This window comes from Sarcophilus harrisii, chromosome 5 (assembly GCF_902635505.1).
Source record: "Sarcophilus harrisii chromosome 5, mSarHar1.11, whole genome shotgun sequence".
NCBI classification, from domain to species: domain Eukaryota; kingdom Metazoa; phylum Chordata; class Mammalia; order Dasyuromorphia; family Dasyuridae; genus Sarcophilus; species Sarcophilus harrisii.
The window spans coordinates 266,808,889-266,828,190 of record NC_045430.1 but is presented as its reverse complement, the minus strand read 5'-3'; the positions used below and the strand labels follow the sequence as shown (position 1 = coordinate 266,828,190).

The window sequence follows — 19,302 nt, the reverse complement described above, 5'->3', positions numbered from 1 at the left end:
ACCAAGTAGTTAAGTGCTAAGCATCCTAGACATAGCCTAAGGATTTCACCAAGCTGATTTTGCTGTCACACTACCAGATGAGTGCTTATTACCTAAAGATTCTGGAAAAGGAATCAAGAAAACCAGTGTGATCTTCACAAACCCAGCAGGTATTGGTGACTGTGCCTTTTCCATTTAATTCTCTTTTTAAACAGGCAGAGCAATATCATTTCCTTTGGCAAATGTGGAAACTGAAGAATGAAAAGTTAAGTGACTTAGCAGAGAATCCCCCACCTTGATTTCTGTTTTATTTTGTTTTGTTTTTAAGCAGATTACTAAATCATTGTGCAACAAGCCCACTGCCTCCTAAAGCAGTTGATTCCATTTTTAGATAGTGATAATTGCTATATCAACTGCAATCTCCTTATGTTTCTGCCTTTTTGGAGTTGTAAAGTTGATTTTTTGCACCTAAGATTAAGAATTTACGTTTATTTCCATTCAGTTTTATTTGATTAAACTTGGACCAACATTCTAGACTGAAATTTTCTTTGATTCCTGATTCTCTCACCCTTTCTGTCAGCTATTCCTTTTAACGTTTGTGTCTTGCACAAATTTGATACATATATCAGACATTGAGGTAGTCTCTAGCTAGATCATAACAGAGGTCAATCATTCAATTACTGATATAAGATGTCCACTGGTGAAGATCTGGAGTAGAGTGTCGGTGTCTATTAGTATTAGCTCATAAGAGCTGATTGTTAAATTTTCAGTGATAGCATTTTCATCTTGGAAACTGGCAAAGATTATGAATCAGGGGTTGATTTATTATTTTGTTAATTATCTAGATTTCAGAAAGTGATAGAGAAAATGTTAATAATGTTTAATCAACATTAAACTTAAAAATGTTCCCTGTACACATTTGTGATAATGATGATAAGAGCTGGTGGTTAAAAATTTTCCAGTTCACCCCGAATGTTGTTGTTCAGACATTATTCAATAATGTCTGACTTTTTGTGATCCCATTTGGGGTTTTCTAGGCAGAGATACTAGGATGCTTTGCCATTTCCTTCTCCGGCTCATTTTACAGATGAAGAAACTGAGGCAAACAGGGTTTTATATGACTTGTCCAGGGTCAAACAGCTAGTAAGTGTTTGAGACTAGATTTGAATTCAGAAAGATATGTCTTCTTATTCCAGGACTGGTACTTTATCCACTATGTTGCCTTGCTATCCTACATTCCTAAATATAATTAACCTGTTAGTTATACTGCTCAAGGTTAAATGATGATCACCATTCAGGGCTCCTTAATGCTAAACAGAAGTGGAATTAATATGGAGCACATAGATAGGAAAATGATCTGGTGAGAAGAGTGCTATCTTTGGAGTCAGAGGATCTGTGTTTAAATCCCAGTTCTGCTACTTTATATGGATGATTTTGGAAAAGTCACATGACTTTTTTGGCCTCAGTTTCTTCATCTGTAAAATCAAAGGTAGTAGTGGTGGTGGGTTAGATATCCTCTAAGGTTCTTTTCTGATCTAAATCAATACTCCTGAGAAACATAAAGAGGCAATGTGACATGGTAGATGATTCCTGGATCTGGTTTCAAAACCTATCTGACATTAAATAGCTATGTGACTCTGAGAAAATCACTGAAACTCTCTGGGCCTGTTTTTTTAATCTATAATATCCAGATGATAATAATACCTCTAGTACCTCCCTCATAAGATTATTGTGATGGTCAAATGGGATAATATATGGAAAGAACTCTGTGAACCTGAAAGTGTCATATCAGGATACCAAAGATTTAGACTTAGAAGGGACCTCAGTGGGCATCTAGTCTCCTTTTTCAGATAAGGAAACCAAGACTCAGAGATGTTAGTTGACTTTCCCATGGACACGAAGAAGCAGAAGTGAGAATGGAGCCCAAATCCAGCTTTTCCCAATGAACCATGATTCATCCTCCAAGAAGGCCAGGTACCCAATTTTTGGAGACTTCATATTTCAGAGAAGAATTATACTAGATGATTCTTGATGTCCTAAACGAAGATAAAATCCCACAATTCTATGATTTCTTACAGAGGCCAATGAGTTCTAATTAACGAGTTCTACTCAACTAACAATAATTATGCAGATTGATCCCATCTTTTGACTCCATGCCCTCCCCCCTGAGTCTGATGTCTTTCCATCTACCATTTTGAGTGCACAAGCTGCTTAAGAGATACTGACATTGAAACATAAGGCAAATGTTTACATAGTTTACGTTCCCTATTTCTGTCAAGCAGATCAAGTTACTCAGTCCCTGAGTGTTTTCCTTTCTTGTTTTGTGAGATAATACTTAATTAACTTTGTCACATGTTAATGGTTCTGATTCATTTTTAGCCTCAAGTGATAGTTCTTACCAGGTTCCCAATCTCTGTATTTTGTCTCTATTGGATGGTACGAAGATGTTTCATTAAACTATTAAAAACAATATCCCTAAACTTGTTCATGCTGCTGTAATTATGCCAAAACATTATTTTCCTCAGAAATCTGATCTTTCTTTCTGCTGAAGGACAGTTTAGAAGTGAAGATGTTTTATTTATTTTAATGCTAGAACGTGAAATTAAATGCACAGCAGGGACTTTGGGTGGGAGGGAGTTGGGTGGGAAGGGATGAGCAAGTTCATCATTTGTTTTCTGAAGAACAAGTCCTAACCCTCCAGTAGTTCTTTATGAAACCTTCCTAAGGCAGAGAGAATGTTCCCCAAGCAGAAATTAGCAGAGCTATGACCAACTGGCCCGTTAATTAGCCCAGAGCATTGTTATTGACTCTGTCCTTCTTTATTTGCCTATCCAGCTGAGATTTGTCTTAGTGAAGGGGATTTATAGCAAAAGCAGGGACAAGACACTTGTCCATAGCAGTACTGGGCAGTTATTGCTGGTGCAATTTTTTTTTTGAAAGATAAGTATGTCAGTAACCATTTTATCAAGAGAGGGGGAAGCTGAGTATAATCTCCTTATCATATGTGAGGGAAACATTTAATATCTTGTGAACATGGACTTATACTAGCCTGTTAATATAAGTCTGGACAAATACTACATCCCTCTCTGCTTTCTTAGTTTTACTCTCTATGAGAAATTTGGTCACTTTTTTCTAGATATATTGGGGATGTCTTGATTTTTGTTTGTGGAGAATTTCTAGTCAATTCACCTTGTGGTTGAGGAAAGTGTCAAGATCTGGAGAGATAAGGAAAAGAACTATAGAACTGACAGCTTTCCATACAATGGACCATATGGGTTCCAGAGAAGTGATGATGGTGTCAGCAGAAGAATGGGGGTTACAGATAAGGAAGCTGGCTTATGCTCAGATAGTTCTATCAATTGGTCTTTCTTAAATATTATTTTTGTAATCAAGAATAGTTCTGTGTCTTTGGTGGGAGTACAGGGAGGCAACTATGGTTGAAAAGTAAAAAGCAATAATATCTTTTCTTCATAAAAAGAAAATACTTGTGTATCTAATTTATATTTTAATATATTTAACATCTACTGGTCATCCTGCCATCTGGGGGAGGGGGAGTGGGGTAAGAGGTGAAAAATTGGAACAAGAGGTTTGGCAATTGTTAATGCTGTAAAGTTACCCATACATATAACCTGTAAATAAAAGGCTATTAAATAAAAAAAAATTTAAAAAAAGAAAATACTTTTTTTTTTCTCTTCCTGGAGGCAGCTAGGGGATTCAGTGGATAGAGGCCTAAGACAGAAGGTAGGAAGATCTAAATTTGAATTCAGCCTCAGACACCTAGTAGTGGGGTGATTCTAGACAAAGTTACTTAACCTCTGTCTCCCTTGTTTTCCTTGTTTGTCAGATAGGGATGACAATAGTAGCTACCTCTCAGGGTTATTATGAGGATTAAATAAGATGATGAACAGTGTCTGACATATAATAGGTGCTATTACAAATGCTTTTCCCTTCCCTTTGACCCAATCAGAATTGTTTCTGGATTGTTTTAAAAATAATAGAGTACATTGAGAAATCCGTGATCTAATGGATGGGAGCATATGTGCTCTTCTATGATGCACATAGCAGCTGAGCCATGCTTTCCTATCTTGTAGAATTCTTTCTAGTCTTCTTACAAATTCTCAATAAGGGATCTGTTCAGTGTGGGATGGAGGAGGTAAGAAAATATAAATAGCAGGAAAGTTCTACATTTCTTGACATTTCGTGGAATTTCAATTAAAGGGACCTCAGTGGTCATCTATAAGACACAAATCCCCCAAATCCCTACTACAGCACACCAGACCAGTGTTTTTCTTGCCACTGCTGGAAAACCTCCAGGGAGCAAGAATCTACTGTTTCATGTTGGAGTAGATACAATTGTTAGGAAGTTTTACTTGACTTTACATCTAAAATTTCCCCCTTTACATCTTCCACATGTTGCTAATGGTTCTGCCCTCTGGGGGCAGACAAAATAAATTTAATCTCTCTTCCACATTCAAATTCTCCCTTTGACTCCATATCAGCTGTATGACCCTGATACTGTATGTCACAATCTCTGAAGAATTCAAGCTAATCATCTGGAGAATATGGACAAGTGACTACATCCTTTTCCTCCCAGTACTCCAGGCCAGAGATGTCAATATCTGCTGCTGGCAAACCCAAATTAAAATATAATTGAGAAATATTTAGCAAAATAAATAAAACATAATAGATCATAGATAATATTAATTTATGGTTTTCTGAGTCAATACACAGCCCCAGATATCAGTTTCTCTTTGAGTTTGACTAAAGCCCTAGGCAACAAGAAAGGATAACCTGCTTTCCTAGAGCGAATTTCCTCATGTGGGACTCCCCTATATCAATGAAATCACAGATCTAGATACTCAACCTGTCACTAATATCATGGCAGCTTTTGAAGTACTTAAAGACAGCTATCATATTTGTCCCTCCTCCTCCCTCCCCTGAACTTTCTCGTTTCCAGACTAATTATCCCTAATTCCTTCAACCTGCCCTCATATGACATGTCCCTTTCAGACACTCTCTAGTTAATCCATGTGTTTACTCAAACGTGGCCCCAAAACTGGACACTTTCCTGCAGGTAGGGTCTGACCAAGCAGAGGAGAATTGAGCTAGTGCTTCCTTATTTCTGGGAATGGGTTTCTGGGAATGTTGATCCTTCAGTCTCACCACACAACCAACCTACATTGTTTACTGTAATAAATCTCTCTGATGACATCCTTTGTATGCTGCTTCTCTTCTACACTATTATTTGCTGGGAGTAGATGATGGCTTCTATCCTTTCTGTGTCTACCACTGTCCTTTTGGGTGATCCACAACTTGAATTTTTCAGAGATGGTGACTCATAGCCAAGTAGAATCAGTGACTGAAATAAAGCATTTCCACTTCTTCTACAACTATATTTTCCCTTTTTCCCAAGAATGTAATTTGGGACGACCTCAGGAATCTTTGAGTGACTCTATAGCTTGCTAAAAACACTCTGTGTTTGAAAAAATTCCATTTTGGGGGATGTACAAAATGTGAAATTTCTTGGCTGAGATGATACCATATGGACTAAATGTTATGTGAACAGGAAGGGTGTTGAGAGTGCAAAGAATGTCCCCATCAGTAGCATCAGTGGGAGCTATTCATTGGGCAGTTTCTCTGGTCAAGGCATCATGGTCAGCACTGGACTGTTTAGGAGAAGATCTCACACTCTGCAAACTACTTATTAGGTGAGACATGAAAAGATAAGTACTAATGCAATGAACAAATGGATTAATGAATGAAAAGTCATTTATTATGGATTTACAATGTGCCAGGAACTGAGAATACAAATAGAAGAGGAAGACAGCCCCTTGAAGTTCAACCTTCAAAGCAGATATAATGTCCCAGTGGTTCTAAGCATGCAGCTACAGGGCAGATGGCAAGGCCCACAACCCTTAAAGTGCACTGGCACAATTCACAGTAACAGCAAAGTTACAATGATGACCAACTGGGAAAGCCGTGGCTGTTCTGATCAACACAATGATCCATGACAATTCCAAAGGACTTATGATGAAAAAATGCTATCCAGCAGGGAACTGATGAACTCTCAGTACAAATTAAAGTACATTTTCTTACTTTATTTTTCTTGCTTTTTTTGTAAATATGGCTAATATGGAAATTTATTTTGCATAATTTCAAATGTGTAATTCATATATTGCTTACCTTCTTAGTAGCTGGGAGAAGGGCTAGGAGGGAAGGAGAGAATTTGAAACTCAAAATTTAAAAAGAAATTAATATTTAAAATAAATAAGAAATAATTTTTAGAAATCTTATTTTTAAAGTGCACAGGTATGTCAGATAGCAATGATTGGGAGTATGGAAGGCAAAATGACTTTCTATCTGGTAGATAGTATCTAGATCAGAAACTCTGATTGTCAGGGTACAGATAGTGGAATAATGGGCAGCCTGAAGTGTCTACCTTCCAATAGGCCACCTGAGTGGTGGTGATCTGAGTGGTGAGCAGACAAGCATACTAAGGAGGGGGATGGAGAATTATTAGCTGATGCTTTGGTCCAGATTAATGATATGGACAATAAATGCTTTAAGATTTGAAAAAGATGTGGAAATCATTTTAGTATAGCTCAATAGATTGGAACACAAGGTTTTGTAAGGGTTAATGTTGAAAAATTAACCATGCATGTCTTTTGTTAATATAAAGCTTTAATAAAAAAGAGAAAACCATAAAAAAATAAAAAAATAAAGATCAGTAGAAGAAGCATCATAAAGAGGTTGGGAGTCAAGTTAGGCTTAAAAAAGTAAGGATTATGGAGGAGGAAAAGGCATTCTTGGCAGGAACAAAGGCACAGAGGCAGTACTATTTCATTGTATGTTCAATGAACAGTAAAGGATACCAGTTTGACTAGAATGAATGGGTTTGTAAAGAGGAAGGATAGAGGGGTTCAGACCAGAATGTAGAAGGCCCAGTGAAGCTTGTTCAAGACAGACAGCAAAGTAAAGTGAAAAGAACAATAAATTTGGAGTTCAAAGTCCTGGTTTCAAATCTCCAGCTTTATCTCTTACTAGCTGTCAGAGTCATTCGACTTCTCCAAAATTCAGATTCCTCATCTGCAAAAAGGAATAATTTAATTCAATGTCTTCAAGTGAACATAGTGTTTATTTGTTTGTTTTACAAAAAAAGCATTAAGAAGGATGGACTTGTCAAAAGTATCAGATGTTGGTGAGAGGTCAAAGAGAGAGAAGACTGAGAAAAACTTGTTCATTTTGGTAGTAAGAATGGCACAGTGACCTTTAAGATAGTCATTTTAGTAGAAGAGCTAAGAAAATCTTCAAAATTAAAAGGAGATAAGAAGGTAGGGAAAATGGAGTGCAGACTTTGTATTTCAGAAGTTTAGTAGAGAAAAAAAGAAATGGCATTTACGGTCTCCTTTCCTTTTGTATCAAGAATAATTAAAAATAAATATTAGATGAAAAAAAATATAAAAAGTTAAAAAATAGATTATAATGATAGAGAAGTCATTCACAAATGTCTTAAGTTTTCTTTGTTTCACCATCAGACATATTTCTTCCAATATAATAACCATGTGTAGCTAGTTTGTACTGTGTTTATTTTTATATGAATATCATTTCTAATAAGGTTGCTATGTGCTATAGTGGATAGATTGCCAGACCTGCAGGCAGGAAATTCAAATCTGGCTGCAGATACTTGCTAGCTGTGTGACTCTGGCCAAGTCACTTAACTGTTTGTCTCACTTTCCTAATCTATTAAATGAGCTGGAAAAGTAAATGGTCAACTGCTCCAATATTTCTGTCAAGAAACCAGAAAATGGGCTTATGAAGAGTAGGACTATAGTGAAAGCTACCGGAACAATATTCCTGATTCTTTCATTATGGGTTGGGAAGAAAATGCAGATTGTATGCTTTTCTTTGCCACTGACATTCTGTAAAGTGTCCTATGCTTGGGCTTATTGAAGCTCCGCCTCTTCCACATCCTATTTGTTTGACCTGGGACAAGTCATCTTGACCTCTCAGTGTCCTACAGGACTCTTGAAAGATGATGAGTTTAACAACTATTGTTGAACTGAATTGATAAAAGGACTTCCCTTAGAGGAAGTTTTCTATACCAATAAAATCATAGACTTGGGTGAAAAGTAGACAGTGGGCACAGAATGCTCTCGTATCAAAAGTTATCAGGTTCAATGCCCATTGAAATCTTCCTGCTACATTGGTGGCTTTAGTTCCTTTCAGGACTTTCAAAATGGCAGCCTCCAAGGCTCTACTGTAAGTGTTGGTGTTGTCCATTGGTAATCTAGAGATTTGCTATCATGCTCTTGAGCATTTACAAAGCCCAGGGGCTAAATTTCATTGACCACGCATACTGATCAATTTCTTTTAAGGATTCAGGAAGCATTTATTTGGCACTCACTGTGTGCAAAGCATGGCTAAGCGGTAGGGATAAAAAGACAAAAGTGCAAACATAGTCTCTGCCTTCATGTAGCTTCTACATGTACATTCTAACAGGAAAGATAGTAGGTAATAAAGAAGTGCATACAAGACACAGAGCTGGTGGAAGGCCATCATTTAGTGGGGGATTAGCCCAAACCAAAACATTCAAATGTCCCACATTTTGCTTGTTTCTTGGCCATGAACAAAATGGTTCTTAAAAGACCCTTCCTTGGGCAGCTGCTTTATTTCTTTTTCCTTTATCTTTCCCCATAGGACCTTCTGAAGAGATGTTACTCTGCAAAGGCATCTTACCTCTTCCAACAAGATAAGTTCTATGATGTTAGCTATGACACAGGAGACAAGTCGATTCAATGTAGTCGCCGGCCTGATGCATTCAAGTTCTGGATGACCTGGAAGGCCCTGGGGACGCTGGGTCTTGAAGAAAGAGTGAACCGGGCTCTTGCATTAGCGAGGTATGCACATGTGCACATTGATATGAGTGCTGATATCACAGATTGTAATATGGGCATATAATCAAGGATACAGTAAGGCAGAGAGGCCTCCTGGGAGCCCTTTGTCTTAGAATTCCAGGTCCGGAGCCTGAAAGCCCTGAACTTAAATCCTTCCCCATATAGGTAGTAAGTGTTAAGTCATTTAACCACTCTGTGTCTCAGTTTCTCCATCTGTAAAATGAGATCTTTGAACTTAGTGAACTTAGAGGTCACTCTATGACCTCTAAGCTATGGTTCAATGAACTCCAGAAAACTGGTCTTCAAAAGTTCTGGTCACTTTTAAACTCTCCATTATTTGCCACTGATTCTACTGTTGCTGCCAGCCAGTTTCTCTCTCTGTCTCTCTGACTCTCTCCTTCTCAATCTTTTTGTCTTTCTCTCTGTCTCTTCCTCCCTCCCTCCATCTTTTTCTGTTTCTCTCTCTTTGTGTGTCTTTCTATCTCTGTTTATCTCTGTCTCTCTCTCCTGCTCCTCCTCCTCTTCCTGCTCCTGCTGATGCTCCTCCTCCTCTTCTTCCTCTCCCCCTGCTCCTTCTTTCTTCTTCTTTCTCTCTCTCAGCTACTTACTAGCTGTGTGATCCCAGGCAAGTCACTTAGCTTCAATGTGCCTCAGTTTCTTCAACTATAAAAATGGTGTAATGCCACCTACCTTTAAGGGTTGTGATGAGGATTAAAATGATATAACATATAGTGTTTTTGCAAACTTTAAAATGCGACATAAATGCCAGTTATGATAATAATATGATATAATTAGTGTAGTATAATAGCTATTATTATACCATGCTGCCCTAATTTCCTTCTGTTAAAATACAGTTTTCCGAGAATTTAAATCACTGGAGCTAATATAAAATACACTTCAGTGTCTGATCCATTATTAACCTATTTCAAAACTTTGAAGATGGTCCTTCTTGACAGAAGGGCTGTCCAATGAGATATCCCAGTCAATGGTCATAAAAGTTTTCAATGAGAACAGACTGTTGGAAAGCATGTTTTAAGAGTTTCAAGGAGGCCATTTTCCTTATGTTTTTGAATTTATCTTTTCTGGAACATCACTCACATGGGGGTTTTAAAATGTGAAATAATACTTCAGACCAGGCTGTGTCCCTATGGGAACAACATTTAGGATGAATGCTTCTGATAATTTGAGAGGGATTCTGAAAATATCTCTGTATCAAGGAATACTGATTACTGACCAGATATGTCATGCTGATACTGTATTTTAGCCTGCTGTAAAAAAAAAAAAAAAAACCCTCCTAGAAATTATGGTAAATAATTTTTCCCATCCTGCCTTAGGGGATTCAAATATAGCTGAGGTTGACACTGCAGTGGGGTAGCCCTAGATTGGAAGTCATATATTTCATTTCACTAGTGGCTTCTCATAATCTGGTTCTCAATTTCCTTATCTGTAAAATGAGGGAGTTGGTCTATATAAGCCCTATGGGACTTTCCAATGCTAATTTCAATGATCCTACATTTTTTTCTTAAATACTTTTGATTGAATGGGTAGTGCTTCAGCTACTTAGAAATACATAGATAATAATAATATTTATCTTGAAGTTTACATCTGTCTCAGATTGGTTTTATTGTTTTCAGTCAATATATATGCAGATTTTCTGCTGGAGGTTAAATCTGATGTATATATACATGGCTGAGCTTCTAAATATACATACATACATATACATAAACACAGGTAGAGATGGATAAATTTTTCCGACCTATTATTTCATTGGTGTAGATTTTCTGGTAAAGAAGCCCCCTCTAATATATAATTCATATTAGCAACCTACTTTATACTTACATAGTATAGTGTGATGGATAGAGTGCTATATTTGGAGTGAGGAAGATCTGAGTTCAAATTTTGCCACAGACATTTATTGGCTGTGTGACTCTAGGCAGGTTTATTCTCCTCAGCAATAAAATGGGGATAACAATAACACTTACTTCACCTGGTTGTTGTCAGAATCCAGATGATAATATCTAAAGTGTTTTGCACATCTCAAAGTGTTATACTTGCTGTCCCCGAAAGTCTATACACAGTCCCATTCTATCTGCACAACAATTTAGGAATCATGAGAGTCAGGATTAATAATCCCATTTTACAGATGAGGAAAGTGAGCCATATGTCACTTAGAAGAAGAGCTAGGACCAGTCTTCAGGCTTTCTGATTCCTTGCCCAGGACTCCTCTCCCTTGCCCCCACGTATTTCAGTGAGTGCAGCTATGGGCTCTGTGACTGAAATACCAATGCTTGAAAAAGAATCTCCCTCTTTCCAAATGCAAATTATAGCCAGCTACCTGCCTTAACCTTTCATACAACTGACATCTGACACATCATCCTTAACATGGGCCAAAGGCATACCATGGCCCTCTGCTGGTGCTCAGGGCCAACCCACACGAGCTCCTTTTTAGGAGTCTCACTTCACAGGGACATTAAATTACCAAGTGTTGGAAGGTATGCTGGAGAGCTCTTCCTTTTAATATTTTGCTTTTATTTTTAAGCTGCTCAGAGGGTTCACGGTCCCCTCTCCCAAGGAAGCTATAGTCCTTTCTTCATTCTGGGGCCATCTTTTCTTGTATGCATTTGCACATGTGGCCCAGGAGGTTATTCCTTTGGGCAAAAGGCATCCTTAATCAATTGAAACTGCTGCCTGATGGTAGTTAAAAGTAATTTCCTTCCAGCATATTAGCCCAAGGTAAGCGAGTTCCCAGGATACAGAATAGAGAGATCCACATTTTTGATAGTGAGGATTTACCTGGGCTCATTTCTAAGTGAAAGTGACATTGTTTCTTCAAGAAGCAGAATTGCCTTACCCAGGCAGCGTCTCAAGGATAAGGCATATTCCACGCGGTGATCTCTTGGCGGCTTCAGTGGGCATTAGCGGCATCGTGTCATGAGCTGTCAGTTTCCCTGGGCACTGCGCCAGCCCCCTTAACTGCTTGACCAGCTGTGTCTCCTTTCTTCCTGATAGGTTACAGTGGGGATTATGCGGATGCCACAGTGATAATGTTTCAATGTTACTGAATTTAGACTTGGCTTAATTTAGGAATAGCATCTTGACCTTAAGATTTAAGGAACATATTTCTTTCCACTGGCAAAGTTTTGTGATACTTGCATTATAGGGTTTTTTTTCTGTATATATTGTTCCTGAAGGACAATCTTGTGGTTCTAGATAAAATCAGGAGTGCTTAACCTGAGATCTGGGAATATTTTGTGATGACTGTATTTAGAGCTTCGCTTCCTTTTTCATTTGTAATTCCTTTGTAATAAAATTGCTTTTATTTTAAACACTTAAAAACATTGTTCTGAGAAGGGGTTCACAAGCTTCACCAGACAACCAAGGGGATCAGTAACACAAAACAGATTAAGATCCCTTGATTAAGCCCCAGATTAAGATCTACCCAAGAGGTAGATCAGTCTAGTCCAAGAGATCTATCTATCTATCTATCTATCTATTTATCTATCTATATAACCTATATCTATATAATAAATGTTTTTAAAAGTTCCTTGCTTTGTACTATGCATGGTAGTAGACATCAGCAATATTAAGGCAAAAATGAAACTGTCCCTGACTTCAAGAATCTTACATTTTATTGGGAGAGTGCCTCGTAAATGTTTGCAAAAGAAATGCAAGTATTTCAGGAAATATCTTCTGTGACACATCCAGAAGAGGAGCCCTAGATACACTTTCCATCTAAGATGTGAGGACAGGACTTGATATTAAATGGTCAATTAAAACTGGAAAATATTTAACTTTCTAGACAAAAATATCATGAAAAACCCCTCTCTAAATAAAAGGACAAAAACATTAAAATTTAAAGCTAAGTCACTTTGAGGTCCCACAAATCCTTATGTATGATTTAATAGCCCCTTGTCAGTTTCAGCAGTTTTAAACTGCTCCACCACCATAAGCAATGATGACAATGATAGGTGGCACCAAAATGCACAAAGCTCTGAGCCTGGAGCTGGGAAGAACTGGATTCAAATCCAGCCTCAAATACTCACTAGTTGTATGATTCATGGCAAGTTATTTAAACTCTGCTTGCCTCAGTTTACATTTCTATAAAATGGGGCAAATAATAGCAACTACCTCACATTAAGGATCAAACGAGATAATGTAAAGCTACATGTACAAAGGTAATATATGGGAAACACAATATAAATTCTAGCTACTCATTACTATCTAGCTCTCAACCTTCTCCTGTTGATTCCTAATATTGAGGCTATTCCTTGGCCCTTAGGCTACACTGATAGAGGTTCAGATCATAAAATTAAAAAAAAAGGAACTGGAAGATCATTTAAGCAGTTCTCACGCAGTCTGTGCACAATAATGAGATTTGCTAGTTGATTGGTTGATTGGTTGTTATTGTACATTCTTGAAGAGGACAAAATGGCATCACTATGTTAGTCAAGTTAGTTAAGTTAGTATGACTGACTGACTGATCAGACAAATATGAGCTTGGAATGCTCTGCCATAGGTCAGACACAAATAGTCCCTATGAACATTTGGAATGGATTCTGTAACTTTATGCATTTTGCAATGGAATCAGGTGAAACTCATGGGTTATTATTCCACAAAGTTGGTTTTGGATTTTCTGGTAAAGAAACTTCCTTTAACAATGCGTATTAGCAACCTAATCAGTTCTCATCAGTTATTTCTTTCAGCTGCTAATGTCTTCAAATAATAACCCCAAAGCCTCTGTCCATAATAATAACAAACAATGGCTAGTGTGGCCAACAGATGTATTGGCATATGAATTCTACCAAACATTTAAAGAACAGTAAATTCCAATACTATGCAAACTATTTGAAAAAATAGGGAAAGAAGGAATCCTACCAAATTCATTTTATGACACAGATATGCTGCTGATATCTAAACAAGTAGGGTCAAAACAGAGAAAGAAAATTATAGACCAATTTCCCTAATGAATATTGATGCAAAAATCTTAAATAAAACATTAGCAATGAGATTACAGAAAGTCATCCCCAGAATAATACACTATGACCAAGTAGGATTTATACCAGGAATGCAGGGCTGGTTCAATGTTAGGAAAATTATTAGCATAATTAACTATATCAATAACCAAACTAACAAAAATCATATGATGATCTCAATAGATGCAGAAAAAGCATTTGACAAAATCCAACACCCATTCCTATTAAAAAAAAACACTAGCGAATATAGGAATAAATTGAGTTTTCCTTAAATGGACTGATATCATCTATTTAAAACCATCAGCAAACATCATATGTAATGGGGATAAACTAGAACCATTCCCAATAAGATCAGGGGTAGAACAAGGTTGCCCACTATTACCATTTGAAATTGTATTAGAAATGTTAGCTTTGACAATAAGAGAGTGTGGCCAAGGGAAACTCAGACCTGAATTCCATTTCTGAAACTTTAAAGGAGGAAAGATAGCAGCTGGTGACTTTGCACAGCCCTATCTCACTTACATTTAATTCACTTGCAATTCCTGTCATCACCTTCCAGATGTCATGATCCTTTTTGAGAATGAAGGAAAAATGGCAACAATGTGTGAACTCTGTGATGTTCAGTGAGTCATTTCACATGTGCTTGCCTTAGTTTCCTCATCTGTAAAAGAAGACATAATTTTATGGTCTTTGAGATCTCGACTAACTCTTTATCTAAACCTATGATATGTAAAAAAAAAAAAAAAAAGCTCCTGTGAGGATCCAATGAAATAAGGCAAGTAAAATGTTTTACAAACATAGAAGTACTAGATATAATTCCCTCTCAGCATCACTCATTATTGTCTCTGGCCTGCTTGGTGAGTACTGAAGTGGGGAATACAAAGTAAAATTCTCCTATCAGGTATTAGATCCTCAGAGCTTGAAAGTACATTAGAGACCACTGAATCTGACCCTTTCATTTTACAGATGAGGGAACTGAGTCACAGCTAAGGCTTTATGACTTTACCTGCTTTCAGAGATGACAAATGTCAGAATCCAGGAACTAAAAATTAATGAAAACAAAGATGTAATCTTTTCCCCCAAAATTTATCAAATTCCAAATCATAGGACCATAGATTTGGAACTGGAAGAGACCATCAACTTTACCCTCTCTCATTTTACAGATGGGGAGACTGAGATACAAATTGATTAAGTGACTTGATCAGGATCATGCAGCTAATAAGTATCTGAGATGAGATTTAAACCCGAGTCCTCCTTACTCAGAATTTACTCTCATGCCCATTACTCATGACACTCTTTCCACTACATTATGTTTGCTCAGTTCTAATGGGGAAAACAATTCTGAACCTCACAGGTTGGAAAATACCACTTCTGCTTGACACAAGACAGAGAATTATACTTGCTGCAGTTCAGCAGGGGAAGAAAAACAAAAGCATTTTGCCACGTTTGCAGCTACCCATTGGGAAGGCTGGCCTGCTGTGGTATGTCTCAGCAATCAGGCTAAATGGGTATTCGCCATGGGGTGATTTTTAAAGCGGTACACTGAAGAATCATGGGCATCAGTCTTCATAGCAACAGCAAACAACTCAGCAGCTCTCCTCGGTGCTGACCCCTAGGGACTCATTTATCTATTCCCTAGGCCCAAGATCTCCAACAAAGGAATGCATTCTGTTCACTCACAAGGAGACTGAGAGATTTATTGTTGCCAGTGAGAAAAAGGTTAGGTGGGAAATGATGTGGCTTTTGTAGCAGGGTCTATATTTCTGTGACTGAGAAGAGGAGAAATCTAGAATAAATCACCCATGCTAAAGACACCTATACTCAGGTGGGTATCTGTGATGAATCATGCAAGTCCACATTTGCACTAAAATTTGCAGGCAAGGCTGAATACAGATGACAGATTTCAGAAGCCTGAAGTGGCTCAGTGAACCCAAGGGTATCCTTTAATAAAATGATGAAGACTAGTAAGGAGAGGGAAGAGGGAAAGAGGGGCCCCAATACTTGTGGTCAGACTTGGGGAGCCAAGGCATTGGGGAAAGGCAAGAGCTTAAACTGGCAGGAGAAGGTGAGAAACTGTAAAAGATTCATAAATCATCTGGAGGGAACCTTAAAGATCTTCTAAGCCAGGGTTCTTCATTTTGGGGGGTGCCATGGACCCCTCTATCAATCTGATGAAACATTCTCAGAATAATGTTTTAAAAGAATAAAGTAAAATACAAATGATTACAAAAGGAACCAAAAGTTCATGAAAAAAAGTTGTAATCTTTTTACCCAAGGTCATCAGCCCCTTAAAATTTATCCATTGATCTGTGGATCACAGTTTAAGAGATTTTAGTCTATCCTGTTACTTTACAGATGTGAGAAGTAAAGTAATATCTGCATGGCAAGCAATAGAGCACAGTTTGGATCCAAATATTACTGCCCATTTGGGAATGGGTCTCCAGGATCTCCTTTTATCAGTCGATCAATACTAAATGTCAGCTGACCCAGAAAGCGATTAAAGACAGGGCAAGGTTATTCCATTCTGCCAATGAATATTACAGCTGAAAATGAATTTGAGACCCATGACTTTTACAGAGTTGTGGTGAGATTAGAAGATTTATGATTATAAATGCATGGAGAGACAGGAGATGCTTGGCTAGTCCATGGGTAGCATTGGGTGGCTTCTTAGTAGACAATATTAAAGTTAGGGGTCAGGACAGTGCCCCCAGATAGCATACTAAAGAGTGGCAATCTCAATGATCTGTCAGGCTTCTTCTGGTTCTGAAAATATGATTCTATGGTCTAAGATCCTATGACTTGGAAGAGTCTTACCACATTTAATTTGCTAATTATTATCTTCAAGTCCATTTATCTCACTTGCCCCTCCCCACCCAGAGATGACTGTGATTGTCTTCCTTGTTCTGGACAAAATTTCTACCTTCTCACTCACCTTCCAAGAAATCCAAGAAGTATTTGAGTTTCTAGAATAACGTGTCTGTCCATTGATGAGGCAGTTTCACATAGTGGATAGAGACCTAGACATATAATCAGCAGCACCTGTATTTAAATCCCATTTTAGAATAAGCTGTTTTATATTGGGCAAGTCACTTAACATCTCTGAGTCTCAGTTACCTTATCTGCCAAATGAAATGGTCAGTATCAATAGTCTTCAAGAACTTTTATACCTCTAGATCAAAGATTATATGTTCAGAACGGTGATTACAATAATATTCTGGGCCCGAAATACTCCTGGCTTTGGAGTTTCCCTTTCTGAGGCAGTTGTGTTTTTTAATTACAGGTACCTTGTAGAGGAAATTAAGAAAAGAGAAGGATTCCGACTGCTTTTAGAGGTAAGTCAACACAGGCTTGTTTTGTTAGTGATTTTTGTCAATCAACAGGGATAAAGGTGGCCATTTTCTCTTCTGTTATTCTTTGCTGGAGTTATAGCTGGTGGAAATCAATCATTAGCTTAATTCAGAGAGTCCATTATGTTAATTTACTCTATTACGGAATACTTTTCCTCTGTAGGATCTACTGAGAACACACACATGCTTTTAAGCAATGGAAATCAAAGTGGTCGCTAATAATTAACCCAGGATTCTGCAGAATAAATTATGACATTATTATATACAAATTGCTTATTGACTCCACGGACTATTCAGACTATAAAAATATGTAAAATCTGTTAGGATACAATTCCTTAAGGGAATGGGAAAAGATTCTTATCCCTCTGTTTGCTTTTTAAAGGAGTGAACTACTTTTCTTTCCCATCCCATCAGATTTGAGCTACAATAAAATGGAGATTCTTTTGTTCATGAAGTTAAGAAATAAGTAACAGTATTTCTTGTGCTTTAACATAGGGAGGCAGCTGGGATAACTTTTGATGTTGGGGTTAGAAGCCCTGTATTGGGAGTTCTGACTTTTCCAATAACTCATCATGTCTTCCAACCTCAGTTTCCATATCTGCAAAATAGGAGAAATAATAATTGTACTCTACCACATTTGCTGGGTGGAAAGCATTATAATGTGATACTGTAAGCAACCCTCCTCCCTCCCCCCCCGCCAGCATAGAATCTCTCTCTTGATAGTGGTATGATGCAATGAGTGCTGATATTTGGAGTTGGAAAACATGAGTTTCAATTATGATTCTGATTCTGATATCAGTATTCTGATAAATACTATTTATCTGACCTTGAGTCAGTCAGTTAAAATCTTGGCACTTAGTTTCTTCCACTATAAAATGGAGGAGCCAAACTAAATAGTCCCTTCCAGCTTTAAATCTGTGAATCTCTAATCCAGATCAGCAGTTTTTCTTTGACCAGTAGACTTAGAAAATTGCCTAGAAGTCTGAACAGCAATAGCTGCGACGACAACAAGAGCCACAAGAAATTAAGTGACATGATGACTTATGTACCCTTACAAAGCTAGGCTGTGACAGAGGCAATCTCTTCCTCCCTCAGAATCAGGATTAGAAACAGAATTTATCTACTATCTTGCCCTGTCTCTCAGATGTTACAATAATAATGTATATCACAGTAGCAATAATAAATTGAGAACATACAGTTTGAAAATGTCTGATGGACATAAGCTCTTTGAGGGCAGGACTGTTTTATTTCATTCTGTATGCCCTATATCCAGTGGTTGCTAGAGCTGGATCCTCCAGGCTTGTGAGACATCATTGCTAAATTTTCAATGGGTGCATTTTCACCTCATAAGTTTTCCAGCCCTACAAATCAAGGACTAATTTGTTGTTTTGTTGAATGTTTAAGATTACTAAAATGATAGAGAAAATGTTACTGATGCAGATTACATTTAAAAATGTGTGATGGGTACGTGTCATTTTTTCAGAGAACAGATTGTTAAACCTTTTACTAGTACACCCCTTCCTTTACCTAGCATTTGACATAAAGCAATAAAGTAGTTGTCAGATTCAGTGGAACTAAAGATTAGGCTTCTAACTTGGCCCTCTAATACTTGAGGGAAATTTTACTGCTTCATTGGTATCCATGATTTATCAAGAAGTCTCCTCCATGTGTTAGGTAGATTTTCACTGAATGGCTGTGAGAGGGCATGGAGAGCAGAATCCTGCCTTGCATGGTTAGAATAATTTTTTTCTGCATTTTTCTATAGTAAAGTGGATGGATAATGTGAACGGTTCCCTTTTCTCTGGAAAATGCTTTTGATGTAATGGAAAATTGTTTTTCTTAAGAAAAAGGCTAATAGCAGTAATCGTCACTGTTTTCTAGGTTGTAGTTAAGGCTCTAAGGCTGACAATGTCAAGTGAAATATTGAAAACACTATGGAGCTGCTCTCAATGTGGAGAGCAAAGTACTTGAAATTTTTTTCTTACTCTTTCTTTCTTTCTTTCTTTCTTTTTCTTTTTTTTTTCTTTTTCTTTTTTTTTTTTTTTTTTACTGTCAGAAGCAAGAATAATACATATTATCTTGACAGCAAAGGAAGTTACCATTTCAAAG

The 19,302-nt window shown here is 37.5% G+C and overlaps 1 protein-coding gene across 1 annotated transcript in view; it reads left to right on the top strand.

Moving 5' to 3' along the window:
* GADL1 (glutamate decarboxylase like 1) overlaps positions 1-19,302 on the top strand; it is a 206,190-nt gene that overhangs the window by 98,874 nt on the left and 88,014 nt on the right. The window contains exons 12-13 of the mRNA XM_031940417.1: positions 8,677-8,876; positions 17,127-17,178. Coding sequence (XP_031796277.1) covers positions 8,677-8,876; positions 17,127-17,178 — 252 coding nt within the window. The remainder of the gene's footprint in view (positions 1-8,676; positions 8,877-17,126; positions 17,179-19,302) is intronic.